The 26,875-nt window shown below is 36.0% G+C and overlaps 1 protein-coding gene across 8 annotated transcripts in view; it reads left to right on the top strand.

The window, feature by feature from the left end:
- The window catches only part of AFAP1 (actin filament associated protein 1), a 231,522-nt gene that overhangs the window by 191,123 nt on the left and 13,524 nt on the right, over positions 1 to 26,875 (top strand). For 4 of the 8 annotated variants that reach the window (XM_074274078.1, XM_074274080.1, XM_074274077.1 and 1 more), the window contains 6 exons: positions 5,611 to 5,728; positions 11,228 to 11,494; positions 14,058 to 14,172; positions 21,534 to 21,698; positions 23,788 to 23,978; positions 26,431 to 26,595. In XM_074274078.1, the coding sequence (XP_074130179.1) occupies positions 5,611 to 5,728; positions 11,228 to 11,494; positions 14,058 to 14,172; positions 21,534 to 21,698; positions 23,788 to 23,978; positions 26,431 to 26,595 (1,021 nt within the window). The remainder of the gene's footprint in view (positions 1 to 5,610; positions 5,729 to 11,227; positions 11,495 to 14,057; positions 14,173 to 21,533; positions 21,699 to 23,787; positions 23,979 to 26,430; positions 26,596 to 26,875) is intronic. The other 4 variants (XM_074274085.1, XM_074274082.1, XM_074274083.1 and 1 more) reach the window with 1 other exon arrangement.

The raw sequence follows: 26,875 nt of genomic DNA, 5'->3' as shown, positions 1-26,875 counted from the left end.
GACAATTGCGAAATCTTTTGTTCCAACTTTTCCCCTCCTTTTCCCCACCCCCTTCCCCAGATGGCAGGTTGATCAATACATGCTACATATGCTAAAGTATAAGTTAAATACAATATATGTATACATGTCCAAACAGTTGTTTTGCTGTACAAAAATAATCTTAGCCATGGTTTTTAAATAAAATAAGGTATATAAAGAGAAAGATTTCCTCAGGTTCAGAATTTAAAAAAAAAATTTGTCCTTTAGATTTCTCCTTATTTCAGTCATTTGGGGTCAGGGATAGAAGGGCTCTAGTCCAGATGATCTAGTGCTTTAAGATGTACCCAATGCTTTCAATTTGATCCTCACAACTTCATGAGGTTGGTGCTGCAGATGAGGAAATTGAGGTTGAATAGAAATTTCGTGTCTTGTCCAGGATCACAAAAATAGTAAACATCTGAGACATGATTGGAACTCAGGGGTTTTTGACCTTAAATCCAACCCTTGTCTGATATGGCATCTAATTGAGTGTCTGAGAAAGAGATTGACTTGCTGAGGGTCACATCTGCTCCATAGTAAAGCATAGAGCTGAACCACTAGTTTCTGACCCCCAAGTCCATTGAATATGCATTAAACAGCAGTATCTCACAATAACTAGTTTGCTCTCATTCATTCAAGGATTGAGTCTGGCCAAATGAGAAATGTACATCAGAAATGTTGAAATGTCTTGTAACAAGATGAGCAATTTAAACCCCAATACTTCCAACATTTCGATAACACTTAAGATAGGGAAAAGAGAATGAATGTAAGATTGCTTTCTTTCCACTAGAGGGAGGTATAACCTTACTTTGAATTCATTTGTCAGATGATGCTGAAAAAGGCAGCCTACAAATCTAATGCTGATCTTAATCCTTAAATACTATTTCTGCCCCCTTCTTTAAGGCTGGAATTACATTTCTATCTTTGTTGCAGAACTTCTCCTCTCAAGTTTGTCTAACATAAGACTCATTCCTCCTCTTTATATTTCTTTTTTTCTGTCTTTTTATTTTTTTTAAACAACACAATAGAAAATATAAAAACCTAGAGTAAAAATGGAGAGAATAAAAAAAAAAATGTTAGCCACCCTCCCCCCAATCTCCCATTTTAGAGATTGCTTAGTATAGTGACTGGCAAATAGCTTATCGATTGATGCATTGGATAGACCAGGAGTTATAGTGTCAGGAAGACCTGCATTCAAATCCAGCCTCAGTAGTTGTATAAGTCATTTAACCTCTGTTTCTTCGATTTATCTCCAAAATGGCAGTAATAACAATGCATACTTCCCAAGATGAGCTTTAACTGAGATACTATTTCTAAAGCCCTTTGCAAAACCTTAAATCACCATCTAAATATTAACCATTAGCTCTTAATGAGTATCTTTCTCTCCAGTTTTTCCATCTGTAGTTCTCTTCCCTTGAGTGTCACTCCTCTACCCTTCTCCCCAAATTTGTATCTGAACATGGGAGATATTGTTAGATAAGGAGAAGAGCTTAGGATTCAATTGGCAAAGCTGGAATTCAAACCCAGTGCCTCATGGTACCTTAAATGTGTTATTTCCTCATCTGGATTTCACTTGGGTTTTGATAAAGGAAACTTTAAGGTAATTTAAAAAATCTAAAACCCATGATAGTTTTATGAATAATAAGAAAAAGATATGCATGATTTTGGTTTTAAATAATGAAGTAATTCCAGATTTCCAAATGGTGATTAAAAATTAATTTGATATTGTATAATTATGGAATAATCTTTGAGTTGAAAACCATCTTAAAGATCATTTGTTTAAATTATCTTTCAGTATACCAGAAATCCTCTTCTCTAAATGAAATGAAGTAATATTAGTAAAGATCTTAAGGTATAGTATCTAGCACATAGTAGACAATTAAAAATTGCTTGTACCCTCCCCACCTCCTTCCACAGTATCCTTTGCATTTACTAGTGGATTTTTACTAAGCATCTACTGTATTTAAGGTTTCGTACTTGGAGTACAAGAAAAGCAAAAGCATTTAAGGATATTGCATGTAAAGGCAATCCTCTTAGAAGCTTACAATCTAATAGGGAAGAGGATAAAAATACAAATATTTATGATATAAAGGGAAATGAGTAAAATTTATAAAAATTAAGAGTCATACCCCAATTGATAAATGACCATAATATATGATCTATCCCTAAAAGACTATAAATTCAAGCATATCTTTTGATCTAACAATACCACTACTAGATATGAATGCCATAAGAGATTTAAAAGGAAAAAAAAGGAAAATGACTTATATGTATAAAAATATGGGGATGCCCATCAATTAAAGAATGGCTGAATTAATTGTGGAATGGCTTAATAAATTGTGGAATGTGATTATCATGGAATATTATTGTTCTATGAGAAATGATGAGCAAAATGCTCTCAGAAAAAAATCCTGAAAAGTCCTCTATGATTTCATACACATGTACACACACACACACACACACACACACACACACACAATCTTTCTTTGTCTATCTCTTTTCTCTCTCTGTCTCTCTGTGTGCGTGTGTGTATGTCTCCCCCCTCTTCTCTCTCTCCCTTTTAAACTTTATTTTTCTTAAGAGTTTTTATTAGGGTGGGAGATCTATGTTTTCTTTCACAGCATGACTTTTATGGAAATGTTTTGCATAACTTCACATGTGGTTTCTTACTGGGGACTGAGGGTGGAGAGAAGGAATAGAATCTGAAACTCAAAAGTTTCAAAAATAATATAAATAATGTTTTAAATATAACTGGAGAAAATATAAAATAAATACAATTTTAAAAAACAGAAAAAAAACCAAAGAAGTGGACTATAAGTATACAAGAAGAAGCTCTACCAAGATGTGATGAGAAGTGGGAGCAAGTAGAAGTGGGAGCAAGATGAGACAGGAGTCAGGGAAAACTTTTATAGGGATGGTAATCACTGAGTTAAGCATTGAAGGCTAAGGTAGATATCAATAGGTAGAAACAGTATTGGGAAGAGACCACTGGAGGCATTGATACCAACAGATAGATACAGAAAAAGAAGATGGTCATTGGAGGCATAGATATCAACAGATGAGTACAGGATAAAAAAAAAAACAGGTCATTAGATGTATAGAGTTCAGTTAGAACAAAGGATTGAAGAGATAGCTAGAGGAATAGTTCAGGTTAGTGCTAACATAAAGTTCATGCAGGGAAGAGCAGGAAGAAATAAAACTGGAATGGTCGGCTAGAGCCAGATTGCAGAAGCCCTTAAGTGACAGTATGAGGATTTTATATTTTATTTAGTAGGCAAAGGGGGCCACTGAAGAGTTTTAAATAGAGAAGTTTCATGATCAGACTTCAAGTTATGGCAACTCTGAGCCTAGAAAGTGTCCTCTTCTACGCAGACATTTCCTTATTAAAGGCAAATCCTTCTTTTTATGTTTCAAAGAGGTAAACTATTTGTACTAATTAAACTAGTTGGCCTATAGGCACTTTAAACTCTGTAAGTCCAAAGGAACTTTTCTTTCCCCCCCCAAATCATTTTCTCCTTTCAACTTTCCTCTTACTGAGGAGGGTACTGCTCTTCTCTCAGCCACCCAGACTCACAACCTTGCTATATCATTCTTATAACTCCTCTCTTATTTAACTTCTTGTACAAATCATAGCCAAACCTTGCCATTTTCTCACTTCTTTTTTCATCCTTCTCTTATATTTGTACCATTGTCTCCAGTCACAAAGTCATCAGCATGATGCTTTCATTTCCTTGTGCATGGACCTTGTGATAGTCTGTTAGTTGGATATTTCAGTCTTAAGTATTTTGATTCTCCAATTCACCCACCATTCAGCTGCTGCAAAGATATAAAGCCCCTTCCTACTCACTAAACTCTAGGGATTCCTTGTTACCTCCAGGGTAAAATGCAGATCACAACCTTACACCTTCCCATTTTTCTTGTCTTTTTACACTTTATTCCTCTCCATGTATTTAATATTTGTCTTCAGGCAATTCTTTGAGTGTGAACTCTTCCATTTCAATGGTAGCTAGGTAACACGGGATAGAGCATTGGGCTAGGAGTCAGAAAGAGCTGAGTTCAAATGTGCTGGTGGTCACTTATTAGCTGTGTGATCCTTCGGAGGTCACTTACCCTCTATTTCCTCAACTTATCTACTTTGTAGGGTTTTTGTAAGGATCAAATGAGATAATATTTGTAAAAGAATACTGCCTGGCACATAGTAGGTATCATGTGAATGATTATTTTCTTCCCTTTGCTGATCTGGAATGTTGTTTGTTCTTCCCCTCTGCTTCCTTGCTGCCTTCATCACAACGCAAATTATATGAAGACTTTTCTCAGCCCCACTTCATCTCCTTTCCTGTTAACTCCTTCCCTTTGATATTATTCACAATTTATCTTGTCCATATTTTGATTTGACAGAATATTAAAATAATAATATATTACTGAATATTTACATATCAATACAATATTATAATGTAATGTAAAATTATAATGATTTTTATTTTGTATTCATCAATTGTGTATTCCCTGAGGTCAAGAATTGTGGTTTTTTGCCTTGCTTTTTATTCCTAATAATTAACACAGTGTTTTGTGTATAGGAAGTACTTAGTAAATACTTAATAAATGTGATTGACTTAAATGACTACTACAAAAATGCTGTGGCTATAATTTTGACGTGCATGAAGATCATTTTTTTGTTGTTGTTGTCATTGACCTCCTTGGGGAATATGCAGTGGAATCTTTAGATATAGGGTCATGGGTATTTTAGTTACTTCTTTAATATAATTCTAAATGTTCCCAGAATGCTTGGACCAATTCACAGTTCCATCAACAATGCACTAGTGTGCCTATCATTCCACAACCAATTCAACATTGACCAGTTTCATCTTTTGCCATCTTGGCCAATATACTAGGAATGCTAGGAAACCTCCGATATGTTTTCATTAATATTGTCCTTCTTTGTAATGATTTGAAGCACATATGACCTTCCTAGTTCTAATAGTACTAGAATTTCTTAGTTCTAATGTGTGCTAGTCTTACTTCTAGGCACTGTTTTTCATTTATAACAGCCATCAAAAAATTAAAAGTGTGGTGCTCAATAAAAATAAGGAAGGGTGATGCTTTGGAAAAAGAACTAGACTTGTCAGTCAGGAGAAATCTGGGTCTAAAAGTCCTTTGTGTACTTTCTATTTCATTTAACTGATCTGAGTCTTAATTTCCTAATCTATAAAATGGAGCTAATATGCTCTTTATTCCTTTATTCATAGGTTAGGATCCCATAAGATAATGTATGCAAAACACTTTGAAATCGTTACAGCACTATATGTTCAATTATTATTATAAACACTTATTCTTTCCTTCATTCAACTTATTCAGTAAACGTTTATTAAGTACTTCTATATGCAGAGGTCTAGAGAATTATGGAGATATTGAAGACATAATCCTTATCCCAAAGAATTTTAAAATATTGTAGGAGTTTATTAAAAAAAAGTGTATGATAATAAATATATATGGGAGCAATTCTGCTGTAACAAATGCTCTTTGATGGAGTGATTTTTTTTTAAGTGGGGAAATGGATTTTGTATATCTTAAACATAATTTTCTCTCTTTTAGCTTTATGAACAGACGTGGTATCTCTACAAATCCCTATCTCGGCAGTGCCTCCAATGGATATGCCCACCCCAGTGGGATGGCACTTCATTACGATGATGTCCCTTGCATAAATGGATCGGTGAGAGTGTCATTTTTATAGAGTAAATGGTTTATCTTTGCTGGGAGGCAGGACTGTCTGAAAAATTTCATAATTTAATGTCCCTGGGTTCCTTCCAAATAAGCTGGGGCTTTCTTGGGTGGAAGCAGGATGAAGCTGCCATCTCATTTCTCATCCCTTATGTTTTGATTGTTCATCTTAATCTGCATCAGAGCGAGTATGGAGTTTGACGTGCTAGGGGATGGCTTGTCAATTAATGCTAACCCCATTAATTAAATATCTGAGCACGCTTGGAAATATTATGTAATTACTGTCCTGCAGATGTCCATGCTCATTCCTATCCTTTAGGTATTTACTCATTTTGTTTCCCTTTGCTTTCCTTGCATTTGTTTGCATTCAACCATTACCCCAAAGAATAGCTCCAAGTCCCTTCTCTTCCATGATGCCTTTTTCCTCACTCGTCCTGCTGTCATTCATTCATTTATCCATTTTACAGACAGTAAATGACAACATAATGGTGTCACCTTTTTGCTCAACCACAACCTCCTAAATAGTCTTTTTACCTCCAGTCTCTTCCTTATAATTTATACTTCATACACAAATGATAAAATATTCTTCTTAACTACAGTTCTGCTCTCCTAATATACATGTCACTCTATTGCTCAAAAACTCTCAATTACTCCCTCTTGCTCATAAAAACTCCTTTGCCTGGCATTTAAGATCCTCCTGGGACTGGATTCAATGAATCTTTTAAACTCTATTTCACAATATTCTTCTTGTGTTTTATATTCTGGTTAAATTTAATTTTTTGTTTTATTTCCCTACACTCTTCTATATCCTTGTTGGAGCCTATTTCCCCTTTCTATAATTCAGTGGTATCATATTTTAATAGTAATGACAGGATGGGTGCTAAACCATACTTAAGGATCCCTGCTGGTAACATCTTGAGTCAGAAAGCCACAAATTAATAAATCTCTCTTATAATTGTACGTTCTTTCTTTCTTTCTTTCTTTCTTTCTTTCTTTCTTTCTTTTCTTTCTTTCTTTCTTTCTTTCTTTCTTTCTTTCTTTCTTTCCTTCCTTCCTTCCTTCCTTCCTTCCTTCCTTCCTTCCTTCCTTCCTTCCTTCCTTCCTTCCTTCCTTCCTTCCTTCCTTCCTTCCTTCCTTCTTTCTTTCTTTCTTTCTTTCTTTCTTTCTTTCTTTCTTTCTTTCTTTCTTTCTTTCTTTCTCTTTCTTTCTTTCTTTCTTTCTTTCTTTCTTTCTTTCTTTCTTTCTTTCTTTCTTTCTTTCTTCTTTCTTTCTTCCTTCCTTCCTTCCTTCCTTCCTTCCTTCCTTCCTTCCTTCCTTCCTTCCTTCCTTCCTTCCTTCCTTCCTTTCTTCCTTCCTTCCTTCCTTCCTTCCTTCCTTCCTTCCTTCCTTCCTTCCTTCCTTCCTTCCTTCCTTCCTTCCTTCCTTCCTTCCTTCCTTCCTTCCTTCCTTCCTTCCTTCCTTCCTTCCTTCCTTCCTTCTTTCTTTCTTTTTTTCTTTCTTTCTTTTCTTTCTTTCTGTTAACTGTTTCCCCTGTTACATTTTAATCTGGTTCAGGCAGCTCTGCAAAGTATTGTCAGCCACATATTTGACATCTCTTCCATCTCTGACCATTAAATTTGTCATAGGATCACAAGATCAAAAAGATCCACATCATCCAATCCCATTACATTACAGTCAATGAAGCTAACCTCCCGGGAGTATAAATGACTTGCTCAGAGTCATAGAGGCAATAAGCATCAGAGGAAGGATTTTGACCTGGGTCTTATGATTCCCAAAACTCTTTTCTTTCAAGGTCCAGGTTCCTCAAATATTTTAGAATATTTTTGGCTGAATCTATGGCACATTCTATCCTGAATCATCTTGTGATTCCATTACACTACATTATTATAAATTTATGTGGTTGAGAAGAGATATTCTCATAGTTAGATAGAGTCTCTTTTTCCTTATAGCTTTCAGAGATGTTTTTGACTATTACTTTTTTTGTGTGTGGGAATACCTCCCCTTCCCTTACACATTTGCAGTGATTGAGACACTGGTCTTAAATTTATTTTATGATTGATGGCTGATATCAAGTAGTTACCACCTGCAGGTGTATTGTTTCCAGGGGTGCCAAAGCTCCGAATAGAGACTACTGGATGGAAAATACAAGGAGAGTGATTTCCCTCAATGTAGAAAAGAATTCCTTATGATGAGATTTGTCAGGAAGAAATAGTATGGACTAGCTGAAAACATAATAGACCACTTCTCTAGAGGTTCTTAAGACTAGATGGATCTCTTCTTATCAGTTTTGTACAGAGTATTCATGATTCATATGGGGTCTGTTCAGAGCATGGCTGAGCTTCCCTGCCCGGCACTGAGATTCTGTAATTCCATGCCCAGGCTCTCTTTTGATACAAGTGAAGCTGGCAAGTTTTTCTATAGCTTAAAGGGCACAATCAAGCTAATAATTAGACTCATTCAGTCTAGATCAGGGGATCTCAACCTCATGATTCAGTGGTAAATTTTATATATATATATATACATATATAATATACATCCATACATATATATGCACATGTATGTACGTGTGTATGTATGTGTACACATATCAAGGCTTTAGTATGTAAATAATTGGACTTTTTGGGGCTTTCATTTTTCTTATCTGTAAAATGAAGCATTGCGATTAGATGGCTCATAAAGCCCCATTCCAACTTTAAATCTATGATATTTTAAAAGGTTTTTCTGCTGGTTTTCACTCATATCAATCTACCTCCCATCTTCATTTCTTTGAACATTCATTTCAGTGATATACTCCATTTTCACCTTTGCCTCTAGAAATCCCTAGCTTCCTGTAAGACAACTCAGGCACTGCCTTCCACCTTAGATCTTACCTAAGTCTTCCCTCTCCCCACAGCTTCTAGTTTCTCTATTCTTACAATAAAATGTAGTATTTTCTTCTCTCTCTCTGTCTCTCTCTCTCTCTCTGTCTCTCTCTCTCTCTCTCTCTCTCTCTGTCTCTCTCTGTCTCTCTCTCTCTCTGTCTCTCTCTGTCTCTCTCTCTCTCTATCTCTCTGTCTCTCTCTCTCTCTGTCTCTGTCTCTCTTCTCTGTCAGTCTCTCTCTGTGTGTCTCTCTATCTGTCTGTCTGCCTCTTTATTTCTTTTTTTCTCTATTCCTCCTCCTCCTCCTTATCTTCCCCTTCTTTTTCCTCCTCCTTTTTCTTTCACTCCTCTTCCTCCTCTTCCTTCTCCCTCATCTCTTTCTCTCTGATTTGTATATATGTCATTTGTTTTGATAAAATATAGTCTCCTTGAGGGCAGAGAGTGTTATTGTCTTTGCTTTTCTGTGCCCAGTGCTTTGCAGAAATCCTTGAGCAAATGCAGATTAATTGATTGAGGGAAATGATGGCCACTGCTACTTGAAGAATCTTGGATAAACACAGGCCAGGCTTTGTAATGAAAATCTCACTTCTCTTAGATTTATCTGTGAATAGCTTTATTTTTAGATTAGAGCTGGATAGCTGACGTCATAGAAATAGACACATTGATGTTAATGCAAAGGAATGAAAACACTCCTACAATGTAATTTTTAGATGTGCTATTTTTATGACAAAGGCGCCTAATTATGGTCTGACAGAAAAGAGCTGTATATGAAGTGTCTAAAAATGGGATAAAATTCACACGATATAAACTAAATATTGCTTCTTTTAAGTGTAAGGGCCATTTATCAAGAGACTTAAAAAAAAATCTTCCTGATATGGAGAGAGCCTTTGCTTTTAATTTAGACTTTAGCCAGATGTGGTGTTAATGTTTTTTAGTTTTCAGTGATTGTGAAATGGTGTCTAACTATTTCAGTCTCTGGTTTAAAAAAAGCCGTCTCCACCAAAATAAGTCAGAATTCATGTATCAGCTAGTTATTAAAGCATCATGTTTGGGGTCAGATGGCCAACTGGAAATTCTCCCTTTGAACACACCATTTGTGATAATAATAGCTCTCAATTATGTCACAAGTATGGTTTACAAAATTCTTTCCCTGCAATTTTCTTGGGAAAAAGCGAGACCAAGTATCAGAACCCTCAGTAAGAGTTCTTGGGCCAAGACAATTATTGCAGAATACCCTAAGACAAGAAGCATGTTAAATCTGTACCCCTAAGAATACTTTTAAAGACTTTTTTTTTAAGTTGAAGGATGTGGGTGGAAGACCTTGAGGAGGAAAGGACTTGACTTTACATTAGACCCTGTGGAAGGTAGACCTATCAATTCTGTGAGGAAGAAACTTCCATGAATGGATGAGGCCATGACCAGGGAAAGGAAATAATTTTGGGATGTGGTGGCTACACTGGGCTTTTTTTTTTTAACCCTGTTAATATCAGTAGCTTGAGGGGAATTCAAGGATTGAGTATTCACACTCAGTTAAATATATTTAAAGAGCAAATATAGGCCCCTTTAACAGATTAGGAGACTGAGACTAAATTAGTTTACTTGCCTGTAGTTGCATAGTCAATACATATAAAGTTTGTCCCAATTTTATGTCCAGATCTCTTTCCAAAGCTCTAGTTTCTTTATAAAAGTTTTTATCAAATATAGCAAAGTGTGTAGTAGAGAGGGTAGGGAGGTGGTCCAGGAGATAAGAATCCTAGGCTTGCAGTGAGGAGGACTCACCTTCTTGAATTCAAATTTGGCCTCAGATATTTCCTAATTGTGTGACCTTGAGTGGGTCTCTTCACCTTGTTTACCTCAGTTTCTGGAAACTGAGCAGGAAAAGGAAATGGCCAACCACTTCTTTGCCGGGAGAACTCCAAATGGGGTCACAAAATATTGAAACAGCTCAACTACAACATGTGGTAGGGAGCAGCATTATAGGCAGATTTCCCTTAGCTAGTTTCTCATTAGACCTTAGGGAACCCCACAAAGCAAATGGCTATAACACTTGTCTTGCAGTGGCAAGAGACCCTAGTCTGCTAATTCCAGGTTTGGGTCCCAGCTCCAACATTCCCCAGCCGTGTGACTGTACATCAATCACACAGACTCTCTGAACCTGGTTATTATCCATATCTACGAAATGAAGATACAGATTCTTGGGATGAGACTCAAGAGGGTAATTGTGAAGAAAGTGTTTTGTAAACCATAAAATCAGGCATTGGAGAAATGCGAGCTCTTACTGTCTTTCTCTAAAAATGTAAAAGGTTAAAATTGTGGTTGACATATTCTCTTAGTTAGGGAAGACTGACTGTCAACCATCGGGCGTAAAAATGACTCAAGGGGCCAATCCCCCTAAAATTAGACAAAACAAAACCAAGCCCTTTCTTCAAGGATGTTAAGATAGAAAAGTTCTGGGAAGAATCCCTATGGCAACCAAACACACATGCTTAAGAAGGGACGTCACACAAATTAACTTCCAGGGGTGAGGAGGAGAGGGTTATGACTTTTGGACTTGCTGATGGTTTCATTCTGCTTTGCTTTATATCATGACTTTATACTAACAGCTGAGATGTGTGTATGTGTATATTGCAGTGGGAACAAGAAGATGGCTTTCTGACTTCCCGTAGCAGAATCTTGGGAGAAGAAGTGCTTTATGATAACGCAGGGCTGTATGATAACTTGCCGTCTCCAAAAATATTTGCCCGCTACCCACCTGCTGAAAGAAAGGCTTCTAGATTATCTACTGACAAACTGTCTGCTAACCATTACAAACATCCTGTCTCCTCCAATCTGTCTTCTGCTCAGTCTGTCACTAATACCTCTTCAGTGGGGAGGGGATCTGTCGGGCTGAACTCTCAGGTACTACATGAACTTCTATAATGTGAATTTGGCTTGGATTTCATGTTTCTCTTATGCTTTTATAACAGTTGCGATTTCTCTTGCTAAATGAGAATAAATAGTATCAACTGGAAGAAAGGTATAATATTTTCCCAATTGGAATATTGTTTCCCTACCAATTTATGCTTCCAGTTAGTATTTGCTTGTTTCTTAGCTGATTAAAGGATAGAAGGGGATATGATAGGGCTATTCTTGGAATCTGTAAAGACTACTAGAGCAACTTAACTACTGATGGGATTTTGGTCAAGTTGTGTGAGTGTTTTGATCCCTTTGGTCATCTGGAAGATGAGAGGATGGGGTTAGATAGCCAGCGAGTCCAGTTCAAAATCATTGTTCCTTTGATGTAACTTATTTTTCTTTAGATTTGTGACAAACATTAATATTTAAGTTCAGATGCCTATTCTAGAATCATTTTTCACCTAGCTATTTTCGCTAATGCCTTTCTTCTACATTTCTGTGTTTTTCAGCATCAACATGTGAAATTATCTTTGTTGGTGGGCATATGGGTCTAAACAGAAAAACCTTTTTTTTTTCCTTTTTCTCTAGATCTCAGTCATATTTAGGTGTTGGTGACTACTAACAGATAAGATTGCCGAGGGAGCAGCTAGGTGGCGCAGTGGATAGAGCACCAGCCCTAAATTCAGGAGTTCAAATCTGGTCTCAGACACTTAACATTTCCTAGCTGTGTGACCTTGGGCAAGTCACTTAATCCCAGCCTCAGGGAAAAAAAAAAAAAAAAAAGATAAGATTGCCGAAATGTACAGAGGGGAGTAGGCAGCTCATATACTTGATTTATACCTTCCTACCTACAAAATCTGCAAAATTATATGTTTATTCCCTGAGAGAGTAGACTTTCTTAGAAGTCTGTTCCAAGAGGCAAGCATCTGATATCAACCCAACATGGTTAGGTAACTTTGGAATAATAGTAATACCTCACATTTCAAGATCATTTTTGAGGAAAGCAGAACTATAATGAAGAAAGCTATTTTGTCAATCTTTAAAGCACTAGAGAAAGGAGAGAAGTCTTGGTTGATTTGCAATTCACAGGATGCTCTCCTCCAGACAAATCTGTGAAATCAGCATCATTGTCCTTATTCATAAGAGAAGGAAAAGAGCTCCGAGATAAAAAGGGGATTCCTCGGGGACACATGACATAGCTGGGACATGCACTACAATCCCTTCTGATTCTCATTCTAAGTCTAGTGCCCCTCCCTTGGAACCCCAGTGCAGATCATGTGCATGTACTTCTGGATGGTCTGCAAATTTATCTAGTTATGTTTCATGATGTTATGGAATCAAGATTCAGAGTTGGAAAGAAGCATGGAGAATCTTCTAGTCTAGCCTATTTATTTTACAGAGAAAAATGAAATCCAGAAAAATTAAAGCACTTGCCTAAAGTCCCACAGGTATTAAGTCATAACATTGAGATTCAAATCAAGGTTCTTTAATTCCAAATCTGGCATTTCCACTAAATTTTCAGGTGTTTTCTTTTTTTTTTTTTTTTATTCCTGTTTTTTATTTTCCTTTATTTACCTTCTTTTTTTGCCACCATATTAACTTTGGCTTTGGTGTTTAACAAAACAAATTTAATTTCACATTTTCCATCTATTGTGCTATTTACTAATATTTTTCATTTCTGTAAAACTTTATCCTGTAATGTGTACACACATTTCACATAGATATTTACATGGATCCTTGAAATTTCCATGTCTGACATAATAGCTACCTATTTACTTACTAATAATAATAGCTATGCATTTAAGTATAATTTCCCAAAAGTCTTGGTGCAATTTCAAGTTTTCAAATCACACTAAGACTTAATTAAAGTGACATTTAAAAAAATGTATTCCCTTCTGTTTTGCCTTTATTTTTAAGCCTCAATAAACTTAAGGTTTATAAAACACTTTTACATATATCATTTTAAAATTTTACAGAATATTTTCCATGTAAGAATCATGTGTAGATGGGAAGATGTTGTTATCACCATTTCACAATTTAAAAAAAGAAGCATCGAACCTATAAAAAATAACTAGTTAACATTAAGGCAAGATATACCTGAGGCTTGTCTCTGAGTATGGCTTTCTATCCATTTTTCCTTGCTTCCTCCCATGTTATTGTGGTCTGATTTATACAATCTATTTCCCCCCAAAAGCCTTGTGACCTAGATGGTATAAGTCTTACCATCCATGTTTTATAGATTGAGTGATTTGGCCAATGTCACCCAGGTAATTAGTGGCAGAGCTGGGAGCTGGATCAGGTCATCTCTCTTCAGGCCACAGTATTTTTTTTATGCTAGCTACTTCTAATTAATTTATACTTTTTAAAAGATAAAAATCCTGGGTATTCTCATCCATGAGTTGTCAGGGAGGACAAACCTCATATGGAATTTAGGAGCCAATGTGGTTTTCAGCTACTTGGGTTTTGTCATCAGACTTGGGACAAGTGAAAGAGATAAAGAGGAGGTACTGTGGTTAAAAACAAAAGTACAGATATTTACTTTTCTTGTCTAATTTGTTCCTAATAGTTCAAGAGCAAGAAACCTCCTATAGCATCTAATGGAATCCCAGGGAAAGGGAGAAATGTCAACAGTCCACAAAAGAAAACGGACTCATCGGCTACTGTCAAACGGACAGCATCAAGTAAGTTCTTCATGGTGCCGTTCTTTATGTTTGCGAGATCAATGGTAGGACTTTTAGAGGCTTCCATGAGTAGAGTCATAAGTACCATTCTGAAAGACACTTAAAGGTCATCTTAGTCAACTTCTTCCATTTTAAAGAGGAGGAAAAATGCCCAGAGATCCTTTCTTCCTCAAGGTCATATAACAAATTAGTGGCAGAGCCAGGTATAGATTGTGGATCTCCTATCTCCTGGTCAAGAGTTCTTTCTAAGTGTGGTTTAAGTCATACTTAAAGAGGAAGAAACATAACATATTTTTATTTTTTTAGCATTCTTTTTTAATTATTTTTTTAAAAAATTATTTTATTTTAAAAAGCAGAATAAGAAAAAAAATAGGAAAGGAACACAAAAAAAATAAAAATAAAACAAAATAAAAGAGAACATGGTCATGAACAGAACATCAGGGAGGATTCAAAATATAAAACAACAAATTACCAGATCAAAAAAGTGTGTGTGTCTGTGTGTGTGTATGTCTGTGTGTGTATATATATGTATATATATATGTATATATGTGTGTGTATATGTAGAAGAAATATATTCATAAGTGTCCATCTTTTCTTTACTTCCTTTTAAATTGTTCTTTTGTTCTCTGCTGCATACCATGAAACATCACATATTTTTAAAATCATGTCAAATAACAATCAATAACCTAAGTAACTTTGTGGCTCAGGATCAATTAATTGCAGTTCAATGGATGAGCACTATTGTGCACTGGGGACCCAAAAATGAAAACAAACTTCTTGTCTTTAAGTCTGTTAGAAAACTGGAACATATATACTAAGATAAAATATGCTACATAACAAGGAGACAAAAGGTCAAAAAGAGTAATCCATGAAGAGTGCTCAAGTAAATTTTAGAAGTATTCATGGAAGATGTGTACTTGAGTTGAACTTTGAAGAAATCAAAGAATTTTGCACGATAGATATGTATATTTTTGTCAAAGAGGACTAATGTAGGGTAACAAGAATGATCAAGACAAAGTTGAGGCACAGCTAATAGCCCCATTTACATGGAAGGGAGTAATGTAAATGAGTCTTGGAGGGTAAGTTGGAATGAGACTATAGAAGGCTCTTAGTGTCATTCCACATTTTTTTTTTTCTTTCTAATGACAAAGTAAATGGGAAACCTCTTGAATCATTTTTTTGTTTTGTTTTGTTTTTAAAACTAAAAAAAAAATCAAATATGACTTCAGACTCGTAATATTCTGGAAAAATCATTCAATCCCTCAGCTCAGTTTCATCATCTATAGAATAGGAATAATAATAGCATCTATCTTATAGGATTCTTATGAGGAACAAATGAGATAACATATGTTAAGCACTTTGTAAACATCAAAATGCTACATAAATGCTAGACATTATTCTGGCTCTCATTGTAGAGAGGAGAGACTGAAGTTAAAGAGACAATATAAGAGGCTTTTGAAGCAATCTTAGGGAGATAAAAAGTGAATGTGATATAGGTCAGTAGTAATGAGTCTGAACAAGTTAGATTCAAGTGATATTGTAGAAAGAGAACTGGAAAAAGTTTGAAAATGAAATAAATGTGAATTTTGTGGGAAAGAGATCCCAGAATCATTGACTTAGAGCTAAAAGAGTCATTTGTGGTCATTGTATTTCATGCTTAGTGAGATGAATATGAGACCCCACAAGTTAAATAGTATATATTGAAGGCAGCATTTGAAACAGTTTTCTGACTACAGAGAAGATGGAGAGGTTATTCCAAAATTGTAAGGGTGGTACAGTAGATAGAGCACTGATCCTGGAGTCAGAAGGGTCTGAGTTCAAATCCAGCCTCAAATCCAACTTATTAACTGTGTGACCCTGGTAAAATCACTTAATCCCAATTGCCTCCTCAAACACCCCCTAAAAAGATTCCTAGTCTGGATAATTAATAAGATGATAATATAATAAACAGAGATAAGAAAAGTGGTAGGAAATAAAGGTTTTTAACAGAAAAGATGAAGACTTTAGCTATGGCATGATGAGGTTGAGTTGTTAGCCAAGGATATAAAAAGAAATGTCCAGCAGGCTATTAGAGGCACTGAATTGGAGCCTGTGGGAGAGATGCAATTGGATGTATAAATGTATCCATATGGAAGTAATAATTGAACTAATGGTGATAAAATCATCAATGAATGAATGAAAAAGAATTTTGTAAGCATTTCCTAAGTGTAAAATAGCATGCTAAGTTATTGTTCAATACCGTTTGAGTACTTTTTGGCAAAGTGACTATAATGGTTTGCCATTTCCTTCTCCAGCTATTTTTATAAATGGAGGAAACTGAGGTAAATAGGGTGAAGAGACTTGTCCAGGGGCAAATACCTAGTAAGTATCTTAGATCATATTTGAATTCAGGGAGATGAGTCTTCCTGGCTGCAGGCCTCCATCCTTAGTGGGTCAAAATAGAATGAGGAACATTCATTTATGGAAACTAGACCTGTGACCAAGAAGTTTGTCAAGACATCTGATTGGGCTAAATTATTTTCATCCTATTTTTTTAAGGTGATAGCTTATTTTGTATTTTTTTTTATTACACTATTGGTTCCATTAAAGAAAGCATGTTCTTATACAATTAGGAAATCTGTATTGCCCCCATCACTCATCTTTAATTTTGTGTTCATTGTTCATTGTGGGGAAGAGGAGAAAAAAATAATGAGGACTAATAGGTTCCTTAAAAAGTCATGTTTTACAAGATCTATATCACTTGAAATTGCGGCCTCTGTCTCTTTTCCCACAGTGCCTTGATTTTGATACTTATACTTCTTTTATGGCCAGATGATTTATCCCTTTATTTTATGATGCCTTCTGTAGGGAATTTTTATTAACTTTGGTGACATCTAATGGTGACAAAAGAGAAAAATAATTGCATTCTACATTTTTGCTGAACTCAGCCCATTGCATTACTAACATTATAGGTTTATTGCATAGGGATCCAAAAGGAAAGCTGGAAATTTACACTTCCTTATTTTGGCTTTTGCTATGAAAATGTCTTGCTTTAGGAACAAATGAAAACAGGCAAATTCTTTTTCTTAAGATGTCCTTAGTCTGGACCATGATCAGCCATGCAGTCATTTAAGTGCTTAAGCTTGATTAGTCCACTGTTTGACTCTGACTCTGTGCTTTATCAAAGCTTCCATATGTGTAGTGTATTTCATTAAAATGGAAATTCCTCAAGAAGAGGGCTATCTACACTTTTCTATTTGTATCTTTAGTGCATAGCACATAATTGTTTATAAAATATTTTCCCATTTGACTGTAATCTCCTTGTGATCAGAGATTGCCAGTTTTGGTTTGGTTTGGTTTTTCATTTTTGTTTTCTTGAATCCCAGTGTTTAGCAAAGGCAGCTAGGTGGCCTGGTGGATGGAATGCTAGATTGGGAATCAGGAAAACCTGAGATTTGAACTCAGATACTTGCTAGTTTTATGATCAAGTTATAGCAAGTCACTTAATCCTGTTTGCCTCAATTTCCTCATTTATAAAATGTGCTGAAGAAGTGGCAAGAAAACTCCAAATGGGATCACAAGGAGTTGGACATGATTAAAATAACCGAACAACAACAAAGCTTAGCATAATGCCTGGTACTTAACATAGTAGATACTTAATAGATGTTCTTCACACTTAATAAATCCTTTCTCATTCTGTAAATTCCCTCATCTGCAAAATGAGCTGGAGAATGGCAAACCACTTTAGTATCTTACTAAGAAAACCCAAATGGAATTGGACATGACTAAAATAACTGAACAACAACAAAGCTTGGTACATAACATAGTGGGTGCTTAATGGATGCTTGTTGATTTGTTTTTCATTTAGTAAATCCTTTCTCATTCATTCACAGAGTGCTAAAAGAGAAAAGGCTCTTAGCATACAAAATGTCTCTAATGAAACTAGAATGTCAGAATTAGAGGGATAACATAAGATATTAGTGCTGAAAGAGACCTTTGAGATCACTTAGACAAGCCATCTTATTTTACAAATGGGGAAACAGAGTCGAAGCAAGTTAGCCAAAGTCTTATGGCTAGTTAATATCAAGACAAGAACTAAAAACTAGATTTTCTCATTGTCAGGCCGTCCCTCACATCCATGGAAGTTTACTGAGTTTGTCAGTCTTTAACTTTGCCTGCAGTCATCTTTACAATTATATGTGGTTACTAGAAAGAACATTGGATTTGGAATCAAAAGATCTTGGTTCAAAGCCTGGCTCAGCCATTCATTATATATGTGACCCTGAATAAATTATTTAACATCTCTGTTCCTCCTCTATAAAAGCGAAGATAATAACCCATGCTTGCCTCACAAGGTTAGGAGCAAATGAGAGGGCTCAAGGGAAATGTTTTGTTGTTGCTTTTTATTGCTTTGTACACTGTAAAGCTTGAGATTACATACTTCTTACAGTCTTTTTTTTGAAGTTTCACACAATGTTTAAGTCAATATCTTAGGCTGAAGTTCAAGCACATATAGTTCTGTCTCCTAGATAAGCCTGGAGGGGCCTCTTTAGTTTGGTGCAAATCAGAAAGCCCTTCAAAAGCTATGATGATTAAATGAAGAAAACTGAAAATCATCCCTAAACTCCAATGGGCCAGGACATAGATATTTTACAAGGCAAGTAGATAATAAAATTTGACATTTAAGTTCACTTAAAACAAGTTTTGATGATTTAGAGAAGGATAACAACATTTACCTCATCCAGTCTTTCGATTGGACTTCTCAGCAATCCTGTGCAGTGGTTTTTATATCCCCATTTCTAGAGGAAGAGATTGTCTTGTAAAGACAACACTTATGAGGAAGTGAGGAATCAGTGCCTTTGATAACTAAGTTATAGAAGATTAGAGGCTCCCCTGCATTGGGATTTCCATTTGAATGAAGAAGCCTTTGCTGTTTGCTATCCATGTGACTTTGGACCTAAAACTCATATTTAAAAAAAAAATTAATAGTATTTTATTTTTCCAAATACGGGCAAAGATAGTTTTCAGTATTTGTCTGCAAAATTTTGTTTTCCAAATGTTTCTCCCTCCTTTCCACATCTCCCCTTTCTCCAAGACAGAAGGCAATTCAGTATAAATTAAATGTGTAATTCTTCTAAACATATTTTCATATTCATCAAGAAAAATCAGATCAAAAGGGGAAACCCATGAGAAAGAAAAAAAAAAAAAACGAGCAAACAAACAACAGCAGCAGCAAAGGTGAAAATACTTTGATCTAAATTCAGTTTCCATAGTTCTCTCTCTGGATGCAAATTGCACTTTCCATCACAAATCTATTGGAATTGCCTTGAATTACCTCATTGTTGAAAAGGAAAAAAAAAAAAAAAACCTCATACTTTCATTGAGAATCCATATGGTCTTTACTACAGGAAGTGAGAGATTCACTTTGCTAGGCACTTATTCCACCCAAGTGAGCAGTTTATGTGTAGATCAAGCATTATATACATAATAGAACATCTAGCATTAAACCCTTTTTAAAAAAAAAATTACTTTATTTTGTATCCTTAAGGATTAACAGAGTTCCTGGTATGAAGGAAGCGCTTAACAAATGCTTATTCAATGTCTGACTGATTTTTCATTTTATAAGTATTTAGTTTCTCTCCTGTCCTCCCCATCTCCCAAATTAAAGAAAAAGAAAAACAAACCCCCCACCAATAAATATGCATAGAATCCTCTTATTGCAGTTTTTCATGGAGTTTTATCAAAATGGTTAGAATTAGTTATTATGATTTCCCTTCTTCCAGTCTCTTACTGCTCTTAATCCATCTTCTACATTGCTGCTAGAGTAATTTTCCTTAATTGCAGATCTACCCACATGACTCACTTACTCATTTCAGCCCCAGTGGCTAAGATAAAACATAAACTCCTATGTTTAGTTTCTAAAGCTCAATACAACCTAGCCCCTTCCTATCTATCTCTCCAGCTTCCTTGGACATTATTTTATGTGCTGTCTTTGTGATCTAGCCTTTCTTTGTGCTCCTCACATATGACACTGTCTCTTATCTGACTGTAATTACACTGTGTATCCCTCTTCCCCAGAGTGCACTCCTTCCTTCCCTCTGTTTCCCTACATTTCTTTAAGCTTGACTGAAGTTGTCTTCTGCATGAAGGTCTGAAGAACCTTTGAATATTTAATGCCTTCCCTGTAAAAATAACAACCTTCTATTTAACTACTTTTTTTTCAAGTTTTATTTTGCTTTTATTTTTTTAAATACACATTTCTTTATGAATCATGTTGAAAGAGAAAAAAATCAGAACAAAAGGGAAAAAAATCACAGGAGAGAAAAAAAAACAAACAAAAAAAGATGTTAACATAGCATATGCTTTTTGTATGTGTTTCTGTTAATTCACTTTATGCTGTAAAATTTATATATTTATCTATTTCTTCAGTTAGAATGCAAGTTTCTTCCAGAGAGAGTACATACTTACTGTCTGGTTTAAAATGTACAACTTTTTGTTGTATATTGCAAGGGAAAAAAGGACTTTCTCTCTCTCTCTCTCTCTCTCTCTCTCTCTCTCTCTCTCTCTCTCTCTCTCTCTCTCTGTCTGTCTGTCTCTCTCTCTCTCTGTCTCTATCTCTTTCCTTCCTTCCTTCCTTCCTTCCTTCCTTCCTTCCTTCCTTCCTTCCTTCCTTCCTTCCTTCCTTCCTCTTCCTTCCTTCTTCCCTCCCATCCTTCCTTCCTTCCTTCCTTCTTCCCTCCCTTCCTTCCTTCCTCCCTCCCTTCCTCCCTCCCTCCCTCCCTCCCTCCCTCCCTTCCTCCCTCCCTCCCTCCCTCCCTCCCTCCCTCCCTTCCTTCCTCCCTCCCTCCCTCCCTCCCTTCCTTCCTCCCTCCCTCCCTCCCTCCCTCCCTTCCTTCCTTCCTTCCTTCCTTCCTTCCTTCCTTCCTTCCTTCCTTCCCTCCCTTCCTTCCTTCCTTCCTTCCTTCCTTCCCTCCCTTCCTTCCTCCCTCCCTCCCTCCTTCCCTCCCTCCCCCTCCCTGCTTTCTGCAGTTAGGGTTAAATGACTTGCCAAGAGTCACACAGCTAGTAAATATCAAGTATCTGATGTCAAATTTGAACTCAGTTTTCCTAACAGCAGATCTGGTGCCCTATTCACTGTGCCATTTAGCTACCCTGATTATTCTAAATCGCAAATTGATTCAAGGTGTTTGGGAATATGTGAGGCAGTCATCTCACACTTTCATATAAACTCACCTGTGTGTATATTTGGTTTATGTCAAGCCTTTAAAAAAAAAAAGAAAGAAAGAAAAGTCCATTTCTTCAAATTGTCTGGCCTAGCAAGTTTGAACTGCTCTGACATCTAATGAATTAAATATAATTGACCATTTTCATTTTTCCCTAAGATGCTGACCAATACAAATATGGTAAGAACCGTGTAGAAGCAGATGCCAAGAGGCTGCAGACCAAAGAAGAGGACTTGCTAAGGAAGAAGGAAACTCTGCGAAATCGTCTGGCTCAGCTCCGAAAAGAAAGAAAAGATCTTAGGGCAGCCATTGAAGTGAATGCTGGTATGAAAAAATCATTAGATTAGTCTTAGAATATTGTTAAAATTTATGGCCCCCTCCCCATTACATTTTTTAAAAATTTGAAATATCTAAAGCCAACAAGATTTTCTTCTCTTAAAAATGGTGGATGACCTTCAGTGATGTAGACTGAATGGTTGTTCAGCAAAGGGTAAATCAGTGCAGTGATGTGTTATCTACTAGTTTAATCTACAAGAATGATGATAATTATTCATACTCATGTATTTGCAAAAACAAAATTTAGATACTGGAAAACAGGAAGTTTTCTATCTTTTTCTTGCTTCCTTGTCCTAGAAGATGATTTCTATCATCTTAATATCTTTAATATAAAAATAATTGGTATCAAAATTTATGATTTGGGGAAGGAGAAATCAGTATAGGAATGAGGAGCCAAGGAAGTCTTTAGAATGAGAGTGAGGGTAGGGATTTGAGGATGAGTATTTGAACTTCAGACTTGATTTGGCTGTTATTGGGCTGGCATGACTGGCACCCATTAGAGTATCAAAGAAATTGCTCAGGAATGATGCTAAGGAAGATGTAGAGTTTCTTCTCTGCTTTTTTTTAGTTAGTACTGATAATAGGAATGGTAGAAAATCTCAAATGATTCATTTAACAACCATTTATTATGAGCTTAGTTTGTATAAGACACTGAGTTAGGGACTAAGAGTGAAGTGTGATGGAATAGTGAATAGAATGGAATCAGGAAGCCTTTAGCTGAAATTAGACCTCAGATAACTTCCTACCTGTGTGACCCTGGGCAAGGTATATCCCTTCTCTTAGTTTCAGTTTCCTCATCTGTAAAATGAGAATAGTTATAATAACACTTACTTCCCAAGATCGTAGTGAATATCAAATGATAAAATAATTTTAAATTGCTTAGGAGTACCTACCATGTGGTAGATATCAAATAAATTCCTCTATTTTTAAATGACGCTATTTTCATGTATTTATAATCTAAGGGTAGAGAAGGAGAGATCTACAAATAAGTGATGTGGGGGGGAGGGAGGAGAGAAGATGAGTGTATAGGAGAATTCCAAATAAAGTGCTCTGAGATATTTGAAGACAAAGGGATACCTCTCACATCATGGATGAGGGAGAGAAGTGGGGAAGATGCTTCCATTTTAGGATTTTTCTCCATAAAATGGGAATGATGTAATTAATTTCTAATTAATAATCACTCATTTCAAAGGGCTTTTATATGGAACAGGAGAGAGTGATTCCTTTTAGTCCCATACAAGTGAGGGTTAGTGTTTGTTGAACTATTAAGGCAAGTGAAGTTCCTGCTGGAGGCTCTGTCAGGAACAAAAACAGAGGAACAAGAATATCTGTAATTAACAGACACCATTGAGGAGAACTGAAGGAAAATACCAGTGTACATCTAAATATCTAATTAAAGATCATAAATCTAGAACTGGAGAAGGTCCCTATTTTCTTCTGACAAACCACATCTCATTATAGTTTGAGTACTAAAATCCCAGAATTATACAGGTAATATGGGGGCTGTATTTTTACTGTAGTCATTTTAGAGAAAACTAGAACACAGAGAGATGGAATGATTTGGTTGTTATTGTTTGGTCATTTCAATCATTTCTGGCTTTTTATGACACCCTTTGGAGTTTTCTTAGCATAGATACTTAAGTGGTTTGCTATTTCCTTCTCCAGCTCATTTTACAGATGAGGAAACTGAGGTATTCAGGGATAAGTGACTTGTCCAGGATCACATAGCTAGCAAGGCTTTTTTGATTACAGACCAGTTATTCTAACTACTTAACTACTAATTGCCTCTGTCCAAAATTGGACTACTAGTTAACACCAAGGTGAGAACTCAGAACTCTTTCGTCTTTTTTCTAGTCTAATGATCTTTTCACTACATCAAGCTGACTATATTCTAAAAATCAGGACTTTGCTCTAAAACTTAGTAAGTGTGAAGTTGATATAGACTTGGTCACTTCCTTAAACAGAGAAGCTTTTTTTTTTCTTAATTCACTTCTGGACCTGGTTTGGGAAGCTGTTTTCATTTTGATTCTGCAAATCTTTTCCTGAGATTGAAAGAATATTTTTCTTGGGGTTCTAGGCAGGAAGACCCAAGTTATTCTAGAAGATAAACTGAAGAAGCTGGAGGAGGAGTGTAAACAGAAGGAGACAGAGCGTGTCAACCTGGAGTTGGAACTCACAGAGGTTAAAGAAAGCTTGAAGAAGGCCTTGGCAGGGGGGATTACCCTGGGGCTAGCAATTGAGCCCAAATCTGGAACCTCCAGTCCCCAGGTAAGGTGTCTTGCTCCTTACAGACAGAAGTCATTGAGTTTATGGTTAGAAAGCAGCAGTTTCAAGGACGATTATTTTTATCACAATTATAATTAGCATTTATATATTATAGGATTATATTTTTGGAGCTGACAAGGACCTTAAAAGTCATCTCATCCAGTTTCCTACTTCTGAGGAAACTGAGGCAAAACTTGCTCATCATCACACAAGTAGTAAGTGCCTGAGGCAAGATTTGAACTCAGATCCTCAGATTCCAAAGCCCCCTTTTCACTATCATACCCTTTATCTCAATGAAATAATACTTATTGTTTTGCTATTTGAATAATAAGTCACAGTTTTATAGCATATATGCATAGATAATTTTTTAACCTCTTATGAGACTGATCCTAGATTTAGACTCCAATAAATCTGAGTTAATAAGAGAAAAAAATTTCAAGAGTAATTTATGAAAGCTAAAAAATCATTTGCTCTTCTTCATGGTCTCATGTAGGCTATGATGAAGAAGAGCAAATGATTTTTTTCTAGTAGCTTTTCATGTTGGACTTTCATGTTGGATTTCCACGTGGGTCTTTTAAAGAAAGCTTGACTGTCAGTCTTCTCAAATCTCTCCTCTGTCACTTTTTCTTCTTCTAGTGGAGGAAATGAAAGCCAAACTGAAAACCACAGGTTGCCATTTTGATGGATAGCGTTAAGCTATGTTGGCTAGTTTTCCTCTCACTCGCTCACATTTCATTAGTTCTTCTTTTTGGATTTCCTATCCTTTTTTCCCCTTTACCTTTTGATCTCTATCACTGCCTCTAGCTTTTGCCACAATCAGTACCGGAGGACAATGGGCCTTCTTGGGAACAGCTGCTAATAAAATTATAGCTGAACCACTATTGGGTCAATATGGCCAGAATAGAGCAGTTCTAGAGCATTAGAGACTTATATATCACCTATTGGTGCCTCTTTCCCATATCTTTTTTTTAACCTTGTAATCATATGCATTGTGATTACAAAGTATAATCTTAGCAGGGTGTCATGGATCAAAGTGATAGATTTGGATTCAGAAGATCTAGATATGAATCCTTGTTGTCTCACTATATCCAAATCATTTTAACCCTCTTATCCTCAGTTTCCTTATTTGTACAGTGAGGGATTGGTCTAAATGATCTCTAATTTCTTTTTGAGCTCTGAACCTTAGGATAACATATGTGATTTAGCATCAATTTACTGACTTGCTTAGTTGACATCTTTGCCTGGGCAAATGTGTAGAGAGAAGGAGAGGGTTTGGGGGGATGACTTTTCCACCACCAGAATACTACTATAACTCATCATGGTTTAAAGAAACTCTGGGTGATAAATGAAAATAAGCATATCCATAGTATCAGTGAGTTCTTGGAGGAACTTAGAGGTACCTGCTTAATGATGATTAATTAGAACACTCTTCTGACAAAGAACTTTTTAGAGTCCTGGGCCTGTGCTTAAAAAAATATTCCATTAGGAATAATACATAAAAAGAAATATTTTTAGAGTTTGAACCTTTAATTCCTAGGAGATCTTGTTTGGGAAAACTTAAGATCATGAATACTTTCTACAGAGGGATTAATTAATTACTCATGTTGGGTAGGGCAGAGGAAATTGGTGACAGGTATTCATGGTGGCCATGGCCTATAAGATATATTTTGTCATGGCTCACTTTTGAGTTTTTCACTCACAAATACCTTTGAATATAGGTATATATTTCTGTGAATTGTAGGTAGAAAGATGAACAAGCAGAACATATCCTAAATACATCCTTAATAGATACAAGACCAGTAAAGATGACTGAATTCTATGAAATATGTTCAATGTGGAATAGTTGAAAAATCCCTGAATTGGTATAGCCAGGACTTTGGATCCTTGATTTGCTGCTTGCTATTCAAGTTATCTTGTACAAGCCACTCTTTGGATTTCTTTTTCCCTATTTATAAAGCAAGGATATTGAGTTAAGTGCTCTCCAAGTTCACTTCCAGCTCACGTTTCTATGCTCTGTGATTGAATTTTCTATAATTGTTACCCCTAGCTATCATTGTGCTTAGTTTCTTATTTAAGTTGATTTCTTTCCTAGCATTACATAGACAATAAAGGAAAATATATGAAAGTAGAAAGAATTGTAGCAATGATGTAGCATTATTATTTTTATTTTTTTCATAGTGCCATAAAATTTTGAGATGAAAATGTCTTTAGAGAACATTTAGTCCAGGTCCTTCATTGTTAGTGAGAATAAGGTAGGGAGAGGAGGGAATTTGCTGAAAGTCATGTAGGTAGTTAGGTTTCGGGTTCAATTCTTCTGACTCTGTTTTTCTTTCAATTGGATCATGGCTGCCTCCCAAGAGCCATTTCTGCATTAAAAATAAAATGTGCTCCTGAAAGAATATAAACCATCAGGAAACCGTGCCTCATGTGGGATTTTCATTCTCTGTGCTATCAGTCTCCAATTTTTAGGCATCGAACTTTGGAAAACTCTCCCATCTCAAGTTGTGATACCAGCGACACTGAATGTTCAATGCCAGTGAACAGTGCAGCAGTTCTGAAGCGACACCCACCGACATCTGGAAACTCTCCTTGCCGAGGTCATGTCCTGAGGAAGGCAAAGGTGAGAGTCCTCTGACTTTATCAGAACCATCAGAATTGGACAAAATAGAGCCTTCTAGCTCCCCAGAGAATCTGAAAGAAAACATCAGGATTTGGCCACAGTCTCTGACCTTTGAGTTACCTGTAGACTTCCAGATGAATCAAGGAGTTAGAGATTTTGCACTCAAAGAATGACATGGACCTAAACTGTGTATAAATATTTATTTATTTATTTTGATGTCTGTGAAGCTGGTAATGTGAAAATATTGATCAAAATGGCATGACATAGTAGGAGGAGAAAT

This window comes from Sminthopsis crassicaudata, chromosome 6, assembly GCF_048593235.1.
Source record: "Sminthopsis crassicaudata isolate SCR6 chromosome 6, ASM4859323v1, whole genome shotgun sequence".
Taxonomy (NCBI): Eukaryota; Metazoa; Chordata; class Mammalia; order Dasyuromorphia; family Dasyuridae; genus Sminthopsis; species Sminthopsis crassicaudata.
Note: the sequence above shows the minus strand (reverse complement) of the source record. Positions and strands in the feature narration are given on the sequence as shown.